The following is a 12,739-nucleotide window of genomic DNA, read 5'->3' as shown; positions in this document are numbered from 1 at the left end:
CTCTCTGTCTCTCTCTGCCTATAAACTACACTTTAATCTAGCACCCTAAAGAGTTCTTCGGTTCGTTCCTCTGACGGAACCCTTGAATGGTTCAGGTTTGAACTCTAAAACAGACGGTTTCCTTGTCCGAAAAGCCTTTGAGGAAAAAGCTAGAACCATTAACCATCCAAACAGCCCCTGAGGAAGCACTTTTAAAGAGTGAATGTACACACACAGGACTTATTTGTGTTCACACTCAGTTTGTCCCTCTGAAGGAACCCGTAAAAGTTCTGTGTACATCCGAGGCTTTCTCTTCCAAGTAGAAGCCTTTTAGAAGGCTAAGAACCTTCAACTGATTAAAGAGTACATTGTGTAATCCTTTTCCTCTGAGAGATTGGGAACTGAAGCATATCTTGCGGTGCGTATGTCACTTTTCAGCAGCTGTATCAACGGCATGCGTTCTGCCTCTCTGGTAAGTCTTTGGATAAAGTCATCCACCCGAACAGAAAAAAAAAAAAAACAAACAAAAAAAAAACCCCAATTCATGGAAAATTCTTGGAATTTTTAAAGGTTTTCTCACTTTCGAAGAGATTTTAAGTGTATACGTATCATATACCCTATGTATTTGGCCAACATATTTGACCTTCAGTAACACCAAAGCGGATTCAACTTTAAAACCTTTCTGCGTTTAAGTTTTATTCAGTGTAAAATTTACAACATATAGGCGTATCCAGTGGCATATATCACAGCCTGTTGATAAAATGTACTCTTATTTTTGGCAACAACAACAACAACAAAAAAGTTCATTATAATGAGATAAGAACATGATAATAGACAGCGGTGATTCATAGTGTAAAGTAAAATGATACTGAAGACCTTTGATAGAATGTTGTATCTTGTAGGCTGGTAGCTGATGTGTGCTATAGCGGCTCCTTTAAGGACAAACACTCCCTCAATACCTCCTTCTCTCTCTCCCTCTCTCTCTCTCTCTCTCTCTCTCTCTCTCTCTCTCTCTCTCTCTCTGTCCAGCTCGGAGACACGACAGTGAATTAAGACTAGGCGACTTTCCGCGGGCAGCATGGGGATTTTATCCGACTTGTAAACACGGCTGGAATAAACGCAGCACCAGCTTGGACCATCATCTTCAGCGTCGACTCTTTGGTTTGTTGTTGCTTCTTGTGGCATTAAAAAAAAAGAAAAGGGGGGAAAAAAAGAAAGAAAAAAGGTGGAAACCTGGCACTTTTGGCACTTAAAAGCGAGCAGGAGTTTGTTGGCGGATTGACAATGTGGCGGTGTGTGTGAGCAGCGCCTGAGCTCGGTGGACTCCCTGATGCGGTGTGAGTCCGAGCGGCTCCGTGGTTCCGCACAGCCGCCCTCGGAGCGCCCAAAGCCGGCCTCGGTGTGAGCGGGGACTCGGTGCTGCGCCGCCACCTCCTCCACCACCTTCTCCTCCTCTTCCTCCTCTTCTTCTTCCTCCTCCTCCTCCTCCTCCTCCACCACCTCCTCCTCCTCATGGCGCAGCGGGTGCGTAAACCAAAAATACCGGGGGGGAAAAAAGTGATTTTTATCTTCTTGGGTTCAATGGAAGTCAGTTATCAAGTGTACACAGATTCAGAATTAAATAAATAACATTTATAACAGTGATGGAGGACTCTCATGGTTATCACTCTTAAAAATAAAGATGGTAGAAGAGATGATTCTTTAAACGTTTTTTTTTTTGGTGTGTTTTTGTTTTGCTTTTATTTGGTGCCACAATGAGCTGAAGACCTTAAACTTAGCTAGATTTATAGGAACAGAGGTGCATCATGTGGATATTTCCCCATGTGCTGGGGAATGATTCTTCAGGACTTTGTGACACCAAACAAACAAACAAACAAACAAACAAAAACAGAATTCAAATTCTTTATAGGGGAACAAAATGTTCTTTAATCTCGTAACACTCATATTTTTAGGGGCACCTTGTTTATTCCGATTCCATCCGGTGTTTCACTTCATTATAGAGTCTTTATGAAATTTCACCTCACCTCTGAATCTACACTCATTTATAGGCTAAGTGACTTGACGGAGGATAAAAATCTAAGACTAAAAAAAAAGTGTGTGTGTGTGTGTGTGTGTGTGTGTGTGTGTGTGTGTGTGTGTGTGTAAGACTTGAGACGTGGCCCATTTCCGTAGGTACAAATTTGAGTCTATGGCTTGAGGACATTTAAATTTGCTAAGTAAATTTTAACACTCTCTCAAAAATGTAGCTTTTATTTATCAACAATTAATAATTCAAGAATAATGTTATGATTTTTTTTTTAAATTAGTCTTTACACCATGAGTAGGCTATACATGGTTAAAGATTTAAACAGCTACTGAAGGCTACACACACACACACACACACACACACACACACACACACACACACACACACACACACACACACATTTACTTTCATTTTATTCAGGGTTCCATGCAATGTTTTATTTATTTAATTTTTATTTGATTTGCCTAACATTTTCCCAACATTTTAACACTTAACGTAACCTAAATGTTTTGATTTTTTTATTATTATTATTATTTTTAAAAACAAAAAAACATTTAAACAGTTGAACAAACTGAGAGATTCTTACTTCTGTTCCAGCAGCATTAAGTTTGCCCAATTATCATTAGTCTTATCAGATTATAGGAAAAATTGCAGATATTTGGATCAGATTTGGGGTTAATTTGAGGTTAATCTTTAAACACACACTAATAAAATAAACTTGCAGAATGTTTGGTAATATCCGTAAAGATGAATATTTATTCAGTACATGACAGTAGGCTATTTTTGTTGAAAAGTTCAATCTCGTTATTTTATGATTGTGGGTTTGAAGCAGTTGTTTTGAAAAATAGTTGTTGATTTTTAAATTGTGTGTGTGTGTGTGTGTGTGTGTGTGTGTGTGTGTGTGTGTGTGTGTGTGTGTGTGTGTTTGAAAAAATATTTTTAAAGACCTAGGACAGGAATGTAAAATGTGATTAGTCTATATGGATATCTAGTTTAATTATGACTCATTATAGTCAGTAATAACGGGTAATATTTGTGGTGTATTTGTGCGTATTGTGCGTGTGTGTTGCTGAAACCGCATTTCTATTGGACTGCATTCTGTACATTTAATGTTTTAGATTAATTCAGTGCGTGTGTGTGTGTGTGTGTGTGTGTGTGTGTGTGTGTGTGTGTGTGTGTGTGTGTGTGTGTTCAGTACGAGGATCTGGTGCATTACGGAGCGGACGGACTCGGGATACCGGCCCCGGCGGTGTATGGCGAGCCTCATGCGGCGGCGCGCGCCGTGCACGCGGCTCACGGGGGTCCCGGTCCCGGCGCCACTGCCGCCGCGCTCCACGCGCACCACTATCCGCTGGCTCCCGGCATGGGCTCGGCTGTTAACGACGCGCTAAAACGTGACAAAGACGCCATTTATGGGTATGTGTCCTCCTTTTACGGCGTTAATAATAAAAACCGGCACCTACGACGCGCACAAGGCTGCTTCCGTAGAGTCGGAATTTCCTGCTCTGTGATGTGCACTAGAATTAAAATTAGCTGCTTCATTATATTAGAACTACTGTAGGCTGCAATATTGATGATGGACATGTTATAGCACGGCACACACACACACACACACACACAAATGTAGAAAAGAGAATTTCTACTTAGATGCGAAATGCAAGAGTGCTGTATTACATATCTAGTGCGTGAAATTTAATTATGCAATAATGATAAAACGCACAATATATCCTTATACTAATCTTTAATATATTGAAGATTAGGTTCATAACGTGTTGCACCCGTTTTTCTCCCTGCTGTGCGTCTTTTTTTTTTTTTTTTTTTTACTTTCACGTGAATTTGTAATTTTTTTTTCATTTGATTCGTTCATGTTCAGACGTGATTCATTTGTTTTCACATATAGTGCACGTGTTGTTTTTTTCTCTCCCTCCCCCTCACGGTATTATTTATTTCCCCCACACTTTGAATTCACGTGTGCACGACATGGTGAAATTGGGAAAGCTTCACGTCTGCCCCAGTCCCCGCGAGCGTTATTTACACAATCACACGCCGTACGTGGATAAACAGAGGATCACGTGTGAAATGTTTGTGATTTTCCTGTAAGCGATTTATAACTGTGTTTATTGTGTGCTCGGAACATAATGACTGATCTCAGAGGCACTAGTTAGGTTTTTGTTGAATAAAAGGGGGGAAAGCGAATTCATTTAGAACAAACAAACAAACAAACAAGCGAAAATAAATAAATGACAGAGGGACTATGGCTAAGGGGGAACAAAACACAACAAAAGTATTTAAAATCAAATAAAACAAGGAGCAGTTTTAAAACGTTACACATTCCATCTGTAATAGTAATAATATAGTAATGATCGTTCATATAAACTCATCATCTCACATTATCTCAACATAATATCAGCTATAACATCTATAGGCTGATCTTTCTGTCTGTGTAAACACACAACAAACAAACAAACAAACACAAATAGCATGGACATGTTTTTTTTATTTTTTATTTATTTGCTTAGTAACTTGTTTTTGTTTCTCAATAAAACAAGGAGCACTTTTTAACACTTAAAACGTTACACCTAATGATAATAGTCCTAGTATTAACACACACACACACACACACACACACACACACACACACACACACACGCACTAAACTGTTCATGGTCTATAACGTCGAGGTGTAAATGCCGTTATACTGCAAAACACTTAAACACTGGCTGTGTTCCAAACCACACACTGAAGTAAACCCTACTAAAGTTAAAATGGTTTAAAGTAGCTATTAACACAACAGTACGCCATTTTGCGTACCCATGGCAACCCATGGTTACCCGGGGTTCATTCCGCTCTGTGAGTTTTGTGATTTGATACGGAGCCAGATTTTCCCTTCGTGTCCCCTTCTCTGACATTTTATGGGCTTGTTGTGAAATTATCTGAGACTAGCACAATACTCTGTCGATAACGATGTGCTCGTGAACAGGCTAATGGGATACAGCCTCAGGACTAGGCGCAATAATTAAGACCGAATTAATTAAATTAGTCTGTGTATTTGCTCGGTAAAAAGCCGAAACGTTCTCAAAGACCTAAAGTAGCCCCCCCCCCCTCCCCCCAGGTCATATTTGTGTGTTTGGGTTGTGTCCCAAATCGCCTACCAACGTGACAATATCAATAGTACGACACACTAACACGCCATTTATCGTAACTATGGCAACCTGTGAGTTTGTTTGGGCGTACTGTTTCAGATTTACGGCATTCTAACCTCTTTCCTTGACACTGGTTGAGAAATGAACTACAGTATCTCCTTAACAATTTGTCCTCGAATATATGACTGGCTAGTTTAATGTGCACATGTGCTAGTTTTACGATTGTATTCTATTTCATAGCTACATTTCTGTTTTGCTCCGTTTTGTTTTGTTTGAATGACACGGTCCACTGGGGGAAAAAAGTGATGCGTTGAATTGATTTGATTGAGATGTTTCCCCATGACTACAAACACACAACACTAACACACTTGTCTTGTAATGTACTTTGGGCAGTAATTCTGTCCACGCACTACATTTTTGTGTTCATATTTGAACATGGAAGTGATCTAGATGGTAGAATTAATCAGATTCAGTGCATCAACTTTTTTATTTATTTATTTGTTATTTAATTTTTTAAAAAGTTTTTGTTTTATTATAAGATTATACCAGGGCTATTTTGGATAATCCTGAAACCCTTAAATAAGGAAAGAGCGTGATTGTCCAGTCAGAGAGCTTATTTACAGAAATAAACATGTGTTGTGTTTGGTTTTGAATCGGTTGTTGTGTTGTTTGTTTGTTTTCAATGCAGACACCCTCTGTTCCCTCTGCTTGCACTGGTTTTTGAGAAATGTGAATTAGCGACGTGTACTCCGAGAGAGAGCGGCCTGGCGGCTGATGTCTGCTCCTCCGCATCCTTCGACGAGGACATTACCGTGTTTTCAAAACAGGTCCCACTTCCCCACCTGTAACACTCTGCATGGCTTCAATGACTTCTAATGAGTCGGGTCGAATAAACGCCGGTGAAATCCGAGCCCGACTGCGCATGCGCTAAAATGAAGGCTGATTAAAAGTATTCATGATCATTTAAAAAGCATGTTCTTTTCATTCCAGATAAGGGCAGAAAAGCCGTTTTTCACGCCCAGTCCAGACCTAGATAACCTGGTAGGAGAAGTATTTGCGCGCTTTTTTTTTCTCCTGCAAATTGCATAACAAACCCATGTCCAAATGTCAAAAATAAATAAATAAATAATAGGCTAATTAATGTAAAAATAAATAAATAAAATGATTCATTTCACAGATGGTGCAGGCCATACAAGTGCTGCGTTTTCATCTTTTAGAATTAGAGAAGGTGAGTTTCTATTATTATTATTATTATTATTATTATTATTATTATTATTGTTCTTGTTAAGGAATATATATATACGTCAAATTTATACGTCTTTTTTTCACATTTATTTTACATGTAGTGCGTGTTTTTATTTTCACGTGTCATTTTTTTCATGAACAAAAAAACAAAACACACACACACACACACACACACGTGATTCGTTTATTCTCACGTGCAGGCTAATTTTCCCTCTTATTCATTTTACACGTGTAGGGCATCGCTCTATAATAATTAATCCCAGAGCCGGTTACTCACACGGTGTGACGTGTTTTCATACAGTGTCGGGGCAGGAACACGCCGAATGCACCTTCACATGTTTTCCACGTGTAACAAACAAACATATGATCACGTGATATTTGTAAATGTATTTAATTATTTTATTTCGCCGCTGCAGGTCCACGAGCTTTGCGATAATTTCTGTCACCGGTACATCAACTGTCTGAAAGGAAAGATGCCGATGGACCTGGTGGTGGATGACAGAGAAGGATCTTCCAAATCCGACAGTGAGGATTTCAGTCGAAACTCCGGCGGCACCGCGGATCAAGTCAGTCTCTTTATCTAATCTGCAGGATTGTATTATGATTAGCCTTCATTTCATCTCGGCTTTATTTAATTTAGAAGCGCAATGAAGCGGAATAAATTCGGTTTGGCCAATAAAACCTTAAAACTCTCGCTTCTTACGGGTGGTCATCGATACGCGGCGTGTGTGCGCATGCGCGTGATCTCGTTTATTCTATACACCAGGAGTAAATAACCACTGGGTGTTTGTGTCTGGAGAACACGTCCTAATGCGCCTATCCAACCCGACTGTGTCAGTAAAGCTGTGTCAGGGTTTGGTTGTATGTACAGTAACACGTTATTTATTGCACTACATTAAATAAGCAAATGATTGAATTGAAAGAATTTGCTTGACATGCCAATATAAGTGATTTACAAAACAGACAAACAAATATGTACAAAAAAAAACACACAACAACAACAAAAAAAAACACCTGACTAGGTTATACTGTATATCAGGGGTTAAAAGACATTCCTGTGTGGATGTGGATACAAATAAAACAAATTAAATACGCGTACAAATATTGTAGGCAAGCGAATACACAATGCACAGGCTGGTTGAAGACGATGGATCGAGCTTTTATAGTGAGTAGAAAGAAAGAAAGAAATAAAGAAAGATTTTATTACAGTGAGTAAAATGGTCATGTGACATGCTACTAAATTTCCTACTAAATCCTACCTGCATGTAATCTTCTTCTTTTTTTTAAAAAACAAACAAACAAACAAAAAAAAACCTTTATTGTATTTTTTTTTTGTCTTAAAGTCTAATACAGAACAAGGACCAGTAACTCGAGTTCGCTCTGTGTTAGTGTTTGCCAAGTTGAGTTCAAGCTCTTCTTTCCTTTCGATTTAAATATCGTGCATGTCCTGTAGAAATCCTGCAATATGTGGGATTTTTCACAATGCACAAAATTGCTTTTTCAGACATTTCCTGAGATAGTAAATCAACAACAACGACAACATTACAAAACTAGAATCTTTTACATTGCACGATATGGACCAAAAAAAAAAAAAATCTATATTCTATTGTATCTTCAAGGGTTCTTTAAAAGGTTCACTGGATAATTAATGGTTCTTCTCCCGCAAAAAGAGACGAGTTCTATTCGAAACCCTTCTAACAGGGAAATAATCCGTTGTAGGGTTTGACATATCACCTTTAAGCGCTCTCCATGAAGGACAGCTGGAGGACCCTTTTCTAAGAGTGTATTTACTGTGAAGTGGATTGCAATATATTTAATACATTTCGACGAGCCATGATGTGGTACAGATTTAAAAATCATTCTTTGTTTCATTTACTAATAGCACCTGTAATAAAGTATTTCAAATGGAGAAGCAGGAATGAATAATGTTCATATTTTTCTAAGTAGCTAAGCCCCAAACAAATCTCCATCAGATGTCACCAAGCATTCTGTGTAGATATAGATTATACTTACTCAATATTTGAACCTTTAAGACAGGAAATTGGTTTACTATAGAGAGTCAACTGGCAAATCCTATTTCTCCAGCATTCACGTGTTCTTAATTCTTGTTTTCGACCGAAGCTCTCTCCCTGACAGTATACTGTTTACGTCTTCAGTGCAACATAAAGTGATAAGAAAAAAAAAAAAAAAATCTCTCAAGCTCACTTGCGCAGAAAATTCTAAGTGTAAGCGCTCCAGAAATGTTAGTGTCTTAACCCCTGTGAAAGCATTACTAAAGGTTACATGGACATTTGAGCTCGGTTTATTTCTGAAAGCAGGCTTGAACGCCGTTGTGCTCGGCTCGTACTCGGTGTTGTGCGAGGGGAAGTTTTGCTTGGGGTCGTATACTGTTTACAGAAGGTTTATCCACCGCAGCTGTTCCGAGGTCAGTGCGGAGTTTGATGTTTCATGGAGGTTCGGCTGGAAAAGCACGACGATGACGCAGGGGAGGAATCAGTGTTTATGTGCAAGTCGAACATTATTACCCAACAATCATGTTCTCTATTGGGGCCCGAGTTTAAAAAACATCCTGCTTTTCGGCGTGTGTATAAAAGAGCCGATGCGGGTCTGGCTTCAAAGGCTCATGGGATCGTGTTGTTTCTGAATGAAGCCACGTGTTTACATTTCTGTGTTTGCTTTGCATATGAAGGAAATGCTTGTGTGTTAAATGAGCTTACAGATTTGCCTGGATGGGCTTTTCTCTCTCTCTCTCTCTCTCTCTCTCTCTCTGTGCATGCTTACATTTTTATATATGCACCTATTATATGCACCATGTAAACATACATATGTACCGCTTTCTCATCACATGACACTAACTGTAGGAGGAGTTTCCCTGGAGGTTGTGGGATGGTGATTGTTATGTTACGTACTGTGAAATATGTAATTAAGTACTTGAAATGTTCCACAATGATTTGACAGTGAATTAAAAAGCCAGATTTACAGCGTTGCCGCATCACACCTCCAGGGTTCCTGGCTCGTTCCTCAGCTCGTGTTACTCTCTGTTTGGAGTTTCACATGCTCTTCTTATCCATGTGGGTTCAGTTTCCGGTTTCTTTCCACCTCCCGAAAACATACCTGTAGGTGAAGTGGCGACTCTAAACTGCCCCCAGGTGTGAATGAGAGTGGGAATGTGTGTGTGTGTGTGTGTGTGTGTGTGTGGTGCTGTGTGATGGACTTGGTTCAGACTCCAGATCCACCACAACACGACCAGGAAAAAGCGTTCGCAGAAACACAGTGACTCAGATGGAGCGGAGGGTGCCAATACTTCCATCTCAACGAAAACAGAGAGGATGTTGAACGCAAACTCAGTCCGATCGTATTAAATACATATCCAACCTTGTCTTGTTGCGTGTATAGTGCGACGTACACATCCTACAATGCTATGTTATGTTGTACCCTATGTAACGGGCATATATAGTGAATAAGAAGCCATTTTGGATTTGGGCTCATTTTAAGATGGTGGATTTTTTTCTTACGTAGTTGATGGACAGCTTCGAAACAGTTAAAACCGCACCAAATGTCAGCGATGAAAAAAAAACATTACCGTGGGTTGCCAAATCTTTCAAAAAATGATCTGAAACGTTAAATCGTCGCCTTTCCGAAAGCTGTATGGATGACCGAGTCACAACAATGTGACCAGTGCAAGATGATGTTCTGTCCGGTAGAAAAGCAGTTCTAGGAAGATTTAGGCAAGGATCTGTGATGACTGTGTTTGAACAATCAATAATCCTCACCACTGTTTCCTCTGAGCTGCATGCGCGCATAACTGCGCACCTATGATGATGCCCCCATGCAGGAAAAAAGTGCAGTTTGGACCAGTCACTTCAACTCTCAGAAGGAACAGCATTGTGTGTTTCTTATTATTTGCGATCATAAACAGGAATGCACAATGACAAGACGCAGACGCTCTCGCCGCCACCCACATTAAATCGCGCTCACAAATAACGCTGGCTAGCTCCATCAGCTGGGAGCTTGTAAACTGTTCAGCACTTCTGACAATTTCTTCGCCTCTGCTCTCGAGAGTCGTCTTCACAGGCTAGCTGGATAATGCTAACTTGTGCCGCTCATGTAACCGGGTCTTTCTGCTCAAATGGCAGAAGGGTCTGTCCAATCGAAATATGTTTCGCTCAGCAAGAAAAGAACTCTGATCCGCAATATTTCTAGCTCCGCCCACTAGTCCTGTTTGTCACTTGTAGTACACTGGGAAGAAATGAGGAGCACATTTATTACTGTATTTAATTACAGTACAGTTTATGTTGCAGTGGGAAAAAAAATACTCTAGCTAGGTAGATATGATGGGAATTACAAAGAACTTGTCTCCTTTATCAAAAGTAAACACGCCCCAGACTAGAAATAACCATGATGGTGGGAAAGAAACAGTGACGCGTTAATATATCTGGTGCATCATCATCTTGATTGTAGATGATGGTTAGTTTCATTTCTGTTGTGGTTTCCTCCTTTGTGTGTCTCGAACCCTATCACCCCTCCCTCCCTCCCTCCCTCCATATGTTCTGTGTGTGTGTGCGTGAAAACTGAGCATGTGTTCTATATTATCTCTTACAGCATGAGTCTGGTATGCCGTTTCATACTGCACTGGACCAAATCATATATCACCAATATATCTAATACTCAGTACTCTCTCTCTCTCTCTCTCTCTCTCTCTCTCTCTCTCTCTCTCTCTCTGTGTCTCTCACCCCCATCTTTCTCTCTCAAGATGTGTTGGAGGGAAGATGACTCTGTCTCCGTTCACTCCACCGAAGGTCCGGCACCCTGCGGAGGACGTTCCAGTTCTCTCAATGGAGACAACAGTAGTGAACATGGTACCACACACACACACACACACACACACACACACACACACACACACACACACACACACACATAGTGGCTGTCATATTAGCATGAGTATTTGTGAAGTGTGCACCGTGTGCCAAGTGAAACAGAGCTGCTGAGGTTTTGTCATCTCTTGCATAGGTTTACACTTTAGCACCACCCCAGGGGTTCACTACTTCTACTACTACTACTACTACACACACATACACACACACACACACACATGTACGCATATGGGAATAAAGATATTTTAGGTTTTTAGTGAAGCTGGAGTGTGTGTGTGTGTGTGTGTGTGTGTGTGTGTGTGTGTGTGTGTGTGTGCGTGTGTAGATTAGTCAGGAAATGGTGCGTGGTGGATCGAAAGAGAGTCTGGTCTGTGCTATTCAAGCCTGTGCACCAAACCATGGCCAATAAAAAACAGCATACACACTTCCCCAAAGCATTCATGTGCGTGCAAATGTGTGTGTGTGTGTGTGTGTGTGTGTGTGTCTGGTTGTGTGTTTCCTCACAGCTGTTTGGCTGTCTCTGTCAGAATAACATGCTCCTTTAGTTGAGAAGAAAGATCATGTGTTTAGGCATATTTCTACATATTTGTGTTACTGTCCTGAAGTAGAACTACACAGTTCCCCAATGAGTTCCTGTTCTGCATTTCCACCACACTTCAGGAACCGTGACTTTTGTGTAGAACAACAACGGTGATGCAAGCAATGGTTATGCCACTTAAGTGGATATACTATAAGCCTAAGTTTCTTAAAAAGTTCTTGGGTTCTTGGCAACATATCTGATGGTAAATGCACCTAAAGTTCTGGGGTTCCTGAAAAAGTTCTTCGGTTGTTTTCAGTGTATCTGCAGTGGAAATGCATTAACAAAATTTGCCCAAGTTTAGGAACACCATTGTGTATCTCAAACCCTTTCTTTCCCCCTCACATTAGACAAAACACCGACATTTGGCGCTGTAAGCTCAAATCTACTAGTTCCTGGTCCATAAAAATTACCTACTCTGGTGCAGGAACAAAAAAAAAAACATTTGCAGAAGTACAGTATGGCCCAGGAGATAATAGTGGTCCTAATTTCTCCAGCAGGAGTGCGCCTAAAGTTCCAGAATCCCTGAAAATGTTCCTGTATTCCTGAAAAGGTATCTGCAGTGTACCTGACATTCCTTGAGTTCCTGAAAAAGTTCTTGGGTTCCTCTTAATACATCTGCAGTGTAAATGTGCCTAAGATCCTCAACGTTCCTGACGAACCAAAACTTAGGTTCCTGAAAACGTTCTTCCTGTGGAAACACACCTAAAGTTCTTGAGTCCCTGAAACGTTTTGTGTGTTCCTGACCAAGTTCCTGCAGCGGAAAATCACTTTACAAACGTCTAAACATGGTTCAGTTTATACAGGTTTTTTTTCCCACATTAACACCAAACCCTGAGACACTGCAGGTCCCGGTCTTTACTTTGAACCAATACAGGAACATTCAAGTCTC

General features: G+C 40.3%; 1 protein-coding gene across 2 annotated transcripts in view; it reads left to right on the top strand.

The window, feature by feature from the left end:
- The first annotated feature begins 981 nt into the window (after positions 1-981).
- Positions 982-12,739, top strand: part of meis1a (Meis homeobox 1 a) — a 34,229-nt gene continuing 22,471 nt past the window's right edge. Inside the window, exons 1-7 of one of the 2 annotated variants that reach the window (XM_053676116.1) lie at positions 982-1,503; positions 3,201-3,421; positions 5,837-5,975; positions 6,139-6,189; positions 6,326-6,376; positions 6,810-6,959; positions 11,147-11,252. In XM_053676116.1, coding sequence (XP_053532091.1) covers positions 1,492-1,503; positions 3,201-3,421; positions 5,837-5,975; positions 6,139-6,189; positions 6,326-6,376; positions 6,810-6,959; positions 11,147-11,252 — 730 coding nt within the window. In that variant the 5' untranslated portion in view covers positions 982-1,491. The remainder of the gene's footprint in view (positions 1,504-3,200; positions 3,422-5,836; positions 5,976-6,138; positions 6,190-6,325; positions 6,377-6,809; positions 6,960-11,146; positions 11,253-12,739) is intronic. The other variant, XM_053676117.1, reaches the window with a different exon arrangement.

The sequence above is a fragment of the Ictalurus punctatus genome, chromosome 26 (genome assembly GCF_001660625.3).
Source record: "Ictalurus punctatus breed USDA103 chromosome 26, Coco_2.0, whole genome shotgun sequence".
NCBI classification, from domain to species: domain Eukaryota; kingdom Metazoa; phylum Chordata; class Actinopteri; order Siluriformes; family Ictaluridae; genus Ictalurus; species Ictalurus punctatus.
Note: the sequence above shows the minus strand (reverse complement) of the source record. Positions and strands in the feature narration are given on the sequence as shown.